Genomic DNA, 6,462 nt, shown 5'->3' with positions numbered 1-6,462 from the left:
TGGCTTGACGGGGTTGATTCCGATACTGCAAGACATATTCGTGTTGGCGTTTGTGCTTTACTTTGAGCAATATGAAATTGCAGAAATGATTTAGTATTTAACAGATCAACAAACATTCACTTTTTGCAGGTTATCTTCAGGGCCACGGCGTTCATCCGTATGTGGTCGCTACTCACTCCGACGGAAGTCAGGGAGTGGAAGATGGTAGCGCGGGATATTTTCAACCGGCTTGGATGACGGTCATGTAATAGGATAGGCATGTAGTGCTCCTGTTGTTTGCCAGCCGGTTGTGGCTTTGGGTTTTAGCTCTTTCAAGTTTTTTGTTTATTTTCGCACCTTGATACTTGACGACTTTGCTACTGAATTATTTTTTTATAATATGAGCCGTATGCATCTTTCTGATGCAGAGGCTGGGGTAAACCCCTTTTCGAAAAAAAAAACATGAAAACATCTATGGAAATCAAAGTTACACAGGCTATACAAAGGAACATGATCAAACTAAACTATCTAAGAACATTCCAAAATCCTAGCTTCCAAAACCGTTTCTGGTATAGCAGTGGTGTCTTCAAAAAGCACTACTGGAAGAAAGCTATAACTATAATCAATCTAACCGTTCCATTGTGCTCCGTCCAAGTTTCCAACTTACTTCTGGACTGCGCCGTCTGCACGTATGATACAACAGCACCCTTCCCAGAAGACTGGAAGTAATCGTTGGCCTTCAGGTGCTCCTGTCACCGTTTCTTCCACTCCATTTTACGGCCAAGTAACTCATAGCCACCTATGGAGAAAATATCCCGATAGCTTGTATTATAACACTGTTCTTTTGTGCAAAATGTTTCATTTTTGTATTGCATATATGACTGATCACATGTAACACTAGAAGGCCATTTCCTGAAGAACTTTCAGTGTTGTTTGATGTACCTATAACAGTCAGATATGGAAAAGGGAATTATTTTTCCAGACAAGGGTGGCATTCAGGGCAACTTATAGTTCAATGGAATGAAGGTAGCTCACCCATTCTAGATGTTGTGCTGTAATACCAGATGTGTTCTTTGCATATATGCCGCCTAAGACCTTACCACAAGTTGAAGAAGTTGAATTACCACAATGTAAACTCATAAATACTTAACGGAAACTAATGTGCTCATTTCAAAGAAAATATATGTTTAAATTAGCATGATACCTTAGAAACTGTCTCGAGGAACATTCCAGGCCGGACAGGCTGTGGCTTGCGGCCTGTTGCATTTTCCTAATGTTCACGTAAACATGTGGAGTCAACAACAGTCCGGCTCATGTACATTATATGTGAACTTGGTGATGATAGACACTATCCAAGTTGTATCCAAGCCTTACCCTTCCAGATGTCCCAGTTGAAGGTTCCAGGTCAGAATTTGGTCCGGCATTTGTGCTTTCAGTGTTATCAGCACCTTCCTCTTTGCCATGCATAACATCACTGATCATCTTCTCCACTGCTTTCCCTGGCTTGAGAGCGACCAGTTTGCTCAAGAAGTTCACCTGTTCATGAGGATTACAAACCAAACAGAGCAGCTCTTACACCAGACCAAAGTAATTAAGGATATTCCAAGTCTACCACTACACATGGTATTGAAGATTGCAACTATGTTATTTTAGGAGTCCAACATATCTAAAACACACCTCTGCTTGAGGAAGGGTATTGAGACCACGATCATTTCTTTCATCTAAAAGGCCACCTCCCATCATATTTCGAGCTTCCTCTCTTACTATAACTAGTCTGGCCAGAAGTTTTCGATCAGGAATTGTGGGTCTGGTTTCCATTGACTGCAGCAATAGAGAAAAAATATGTCAAAAGATCAGGGAACTATTTGTTGACATGGATATCCAAATAAATTAACTACTTCAAGAAGCACTCTTCCTAATGTCTAGTCATAAACAAGAAGTGTACTGACATCACATGTGTCTAGTGAATTATGTCTGATGTTTCAGAATTTCAAATATTAATTACAGATTCAGTTTGCCATCAATCCATCATCACAGATTGAAGGATCAATTCAGATGACATGTATTTTAAGCTTTTTTGGGAACTGTATTTCATGTTTAGATAGGCAAAATGATCTCTTCTAAATGGCATGCAAAATGATCTCTTCTAAATGGCATTGGATGAAGGTACGAGGCTTTTCTTGTTCATCATCATTGTAAAATAAAATACCAGTCAATTATATTTCTCCAGAAATGGACCAGGGATTTATTGAATATTGATGCAAATAAAGAAGTACCAGAAAATGTGTAGTTCACAATGTTAGTGTTGATAATTTCATATAATGGACAATGCGCAGTGTGTATCACATGCAGAATACACACCAGTTCACAGACTTAGTTTAGTCATTTTTGAGGATGCATCTCAGTTTCAACCAATTTCAGAGCATCAATAATGCAGGAACGATGATTTGTTTTATCTATTTGAGGGGAATGAATGATACTAAAAATTATGGAAACTGGACTCAGATTTTTATAAAGTACCCCCTCCGTTCCTGTGATTTAGGCGTATATTTCTCAGCGCCCTCCCAAAGGAGAGCCCACGATCAAAATTACTTTCCCTGCTTACCCCTGGACTTATGGCCTCAGGAAGGAATTCTTGACAGGGGACGTAAAGGTGGAGCCAATCGTGGAAAGAGTGATAACAGCATGCAATTAATGTGGCCGTGAGTTAAGGGATCCGTTGAGCAAAAGTACTGATGACATGAGGGCATTACAGAAAACAAACACTAACAATTGCTTTCCCTAAAAAAACACTAACAATTGCTTCTGCGCCTTCCTTTTAGAAATATTTGGCAGAAAAATGTAAGTCTTGTTCTCCAGAAAGGAGGGAGTAATAGAAGACCAGGATGCAAACACAATGACCTAGAACTCTGCCACTTTGGGAGGTGGTTGTACAGTTTAGCATATGTTATATAGGGGTGTCATGTATGCATGACAGTTGTTCATAAGTCATCTCCAAATGTCAGCTTTGCTAACATAACAATGCTCACTGGTCAGTGGAGGCAGGAGAAGTGGCCAGTGGCTCATTGTCATATGATGATATGAACTTGAACTATCCAAGGTCACATTGGCTACAATAACCAGCTCAAACAGGTCAAAAGTTGGACACAAGAAATCAATTACAGTCCAAGATGGTAAAAAAGAAAGTTCAAAACCATCTGCAGTTCCTCATCAATCAAGCCGGGGGTGTTAACCGTCTTTACGGTAAAAAATAATCTAAAGTTCGTCATGCCCTAACACAAATGTCATTCACATACTAGTTTTTTAGTTGAATAAATCCAAGTGGCAGAACTGTTATATAGTTCAGTCCATTAGAAATCTGCAAATAACAAAGAGAAGTTGCAATAAAGCTGTACGTCCAGCATAACTTTTGGCAGTCATGGGCTCATAGCTATTAACCAGGGAAGCAGTTATATGCATTCAGAAAGAGAACTACACATGTTCAAGAAAAGGTATGATCTGCACAAATTTCTAATCCAGTTATGTAATGCTGTAAAATATTCTCAGTCTTGAAGAGTATGTTTTTAGTTGCATTTTATGTTCATTTGAGACATGTAAATAACAATCATAGTAATAACGTAAATAACTATGTAGCAACAGGAGCCAATGTTCTGCAAGCCAACACTACTTGTGCTCCATGCAATTATATATGAATTAAAAATGACCGAGAATCTAAGTGCGGAAGTGTCAAGATAGCATATTCATCATGAATGAACACACGCTCTTCAACCTACCTCCAGCAGATCATCCGCCTGATTTGCAATGTCATTGAGATTTGCTCCTGGAATTTGACACTTCAGGCCTTTATCATTTTCAAACACGCCACCACCGGCAGCTACACGACGTAGTAATTCATGTCTGCTCTCTTTCTTTTCAGTCTGGCAAAGGAGTCCAACTACTTGAACCTGGTTGATAAATGCAGACTCGTCAGACAGCATAAATATGCATACAGAAATAAATAAAATGATGGACTCATGTAAGCATTGTTGCAGTAGAAGTAACACTCACATGCGGAGGGCATTTTTTCGTCAGATGGTCTAGCACTGTCTGCTTGACTATTTCAAGAAGTGAGTTACGCTGCCATTGTAAAACTGGAATGTAAGCAAAGTAGAAAAAGCTTGTAAAACAGAGAAAAGCATATACATGTAACAGGAATACAGGATACTAATAATTAGTCCAGCTGATAACAGTGCCTCAGAATATCTTTCATGGACCCCGTCTACATCAAATTGCAGCAAAGCATTTTCAGGGATGTCTTCAGGAACTTAACACATACCCAGATAAGGCCCACGATCAATTGGAAATGAGTAACATTATAAAATTAGGGTGTTAGACAAGTAAGCATGTCTCGCAACAGTTCTTGTGGACTTCAGAGTTACCCTATTCCCACAAAGCATTTTCAGTAATATCTCCCAGAATAACTAGATTACATGTTAAACCATGCTAATGAGCAATTTAACATGAGTACATACTACATACTCCCTCCGTCCGGAAATACTTGTCATCAAAATGGATAAAAGGGGAATTATCTAGACGTATTTTAGTTCTAGATACATCTCTTTTTATCCATTTTGATGACAAGTATTTTCGGACGGAGGGAGTACATACAGATTAATGCTTTGTCATCTGTTGCACAATCATAATTGGAGAGAGATAAACCGATAGTGCATCATTTTGTACCACAATATGGCAAAGCCACTACAGCACACAGCATAGTTCTCATTTGTGATGCTAAATGATATCTGACGGAATGTTCATTCAGAAAAGTTAGATGCAGGTCAATGATGTAGAATGCTGAGTTGGGCGAGGGAGGTACCAAGCTACCTCATCATCACCATCCTTCTGCGCGAGCTGTATCATGTAATCTAGTGCCATTAGAAAGCCAGACTCCATCTCATCAACCCTATTCCCAATTACTCCCTGAGCCACCAGCTCCACGGCCACCGGTGCAAATGCACCATCCATCTCCATGTCTTCCATCTACAACACCACCAATATACATAAACAACAACAAAGACACAGTGTTACAACTGTAGAACCCTCACAGCAGCAAATTCAACAATTGGCCCACATCATGAAGCATACTGAGATAAATCCGAGTCATCATTCAAGATTCATCCATTCATCGATTGACCAAATGTAACATGACACAATGTATGACAAAATTAACAATTAATGAGCTGATCGAACGGTTAAAATGTGCTACTTCATCTAAATAAAACCCAAAAATGGTATTGTTCATAAATACACGACTTACCAGAAAACATGCAGTCAAAGTTTGAATACTAATATTAAAAAAATATTCAGATCATTGTTCGTATTGTTCAATTCGTAAATACTAAGGAGGTTAAATAATAATATCATTAGATTTGTCATGGAAAGTAGTTTATATAATTACTACAGAATTGCATAATATTTTAAATAACATGTGTGCACAGAAAGTAATTAGTAAGACACCTGGAGAGTGTGTCATCTCAATGTCTAAAAACTTGTCTATTTCAAAATGGAGCGACTACAGTTTACCACCCAACAAGAGCAGAGCACATTTCAACAGTAGATAATAGGTCCCGGCAAAAAAAAAACCAGCAGATAATAGGTCAGAATAATTTAACACAAACAATCATCCAGATAGCTCGAAAATCATAGTAACTACCGTTTCCATGGTCTTTCGTGACAGGTAGTATCCACAAACCACGAGAGAATTTGCCATTTCATGGAACTGTTCTAAATGACGAAGACTGAAACTAAACTAAACTAAACTAAAGCTTCGTCCATCCGTCGCTAGGAAGATAAGCAGAGAGGTGACGAAATTTCGTACCAGCGTGAGCATCTCCTGGAGCACGGAGGCGACCTGTTCGCCGCCGCGGAGGAGGGCGTCGCACTCGGCGGGGTCCCACTTAGCGGGGTCGTCCCCGAGTGGGGACGGCGAGGCGATGGGGAGGGGCACCTTGGGCTTCGCGCCGAGGCAGACGACGAGGGTAGCACGGGAGGGGACCCGCGGCCTGAGGAGGGAGGCGGCGGGCCTGCTGGGTAAACAGGGGAGCACGGCGGTGGGAGGGGCGAGGGACAGGGAGAGGGCCGCCATGGCTTTGCTCTGCTCGGCCTGCGGAGAGAGAGGACAGGGTAGGTGGCAGACACGGGGGAATCAGAACGAGTGGGTCTAGAGTCCATCCTCACACAGTTGAAATGCTGCTTCTCCCTTCTCCTTTCCAAAAGAAAGTGGATCTCATAGCCTCTGACAATTCGAAAAGTAGGTCTCAGTCTCATTTTCAGATGCAATTTTTCACTGGAAAGAGAATCTCATATTCTTTAAGCCAAGCCGCCAATCCTAGGGTCAATGTGAAACAGGAAATTATTGCTATTTTTGGCAGTTAGAGAATCGAAATTCCACTCATTTAGAAATCGGTCTGCAAATGCCAGAGGAAGGATAAAGGGAGCCTACAC

At 40.6% G+C, this 6,462-nt stretch overlaps 1 protein-coding gene across 3 annotated transcripts; it reads right to left on the bottom strand.

The window, feature by feature from the left end:
- Positions 1-442: 442 nt before the first annotated feature.
- On the bottom strand, positions 443-6,184 carry LOC125507944 (protein PEP-RELATED DEVELOPMENT ARRESTED 1 homolog, chloroplastic). Of its 3 annotated transcripts, none has more exons than XM_048672479.2 (9): positions 5,837-6,184; positions 4,843-4,998; positions 4,027-4,095; positions 3,753-3,923; positions 1,657-1,800; positions 1,354-1,515; positions 1,184-1,249; positions 1,015-1,074; positions 443-921 (listed from the first exon to the last, which is right to left on the bottom strand). In XM_048672479.2, the coding sequence occupies exons 1-9, from the start codon at positions 6,101-6,103 to the stop codon at positions 877-879; spliced, it is 1,140 nt and encodes a 379-aa protein (XP_048528436.1). In that variant the 5' UTR covers positions 6,104-6,184; the 3' UTR covers positions 443-876. The 3 variants fall into 3 exon arrangements, with proteins under 3 accessions (XP_048528436.1, XP_048528435.1, XP_048528437.1); XM_048672478.2 differs by having other exon boundaries at positions 443-778; XM_048672480.2 differs by lacking the exon at positions 1,015-1,074 and having other exon boundaries at positions 443-778.
- Positions 6,185-6,462: the final 278 nt, after the last annotated feature.

The sequence above is a fragment of the Triticum urartu genome, chromosome 5A (genome assembly GCF_056163025.1).
Source record: "Triticum urartu cultivar PI428250 chromosome 5A, HENAU_Tu73, whole genome shotgun sequence".
In the NCBI taxonomy this organism is placed as follows: Eukaryota; Viridiplantae; Streptophyta; class Magnoliopsida; order Poales; family Poaceae; genus Triticum; species Triticum urartu.
This window is presented reverse-complemented; position numbering and strand designations above follow the sequence as displayed.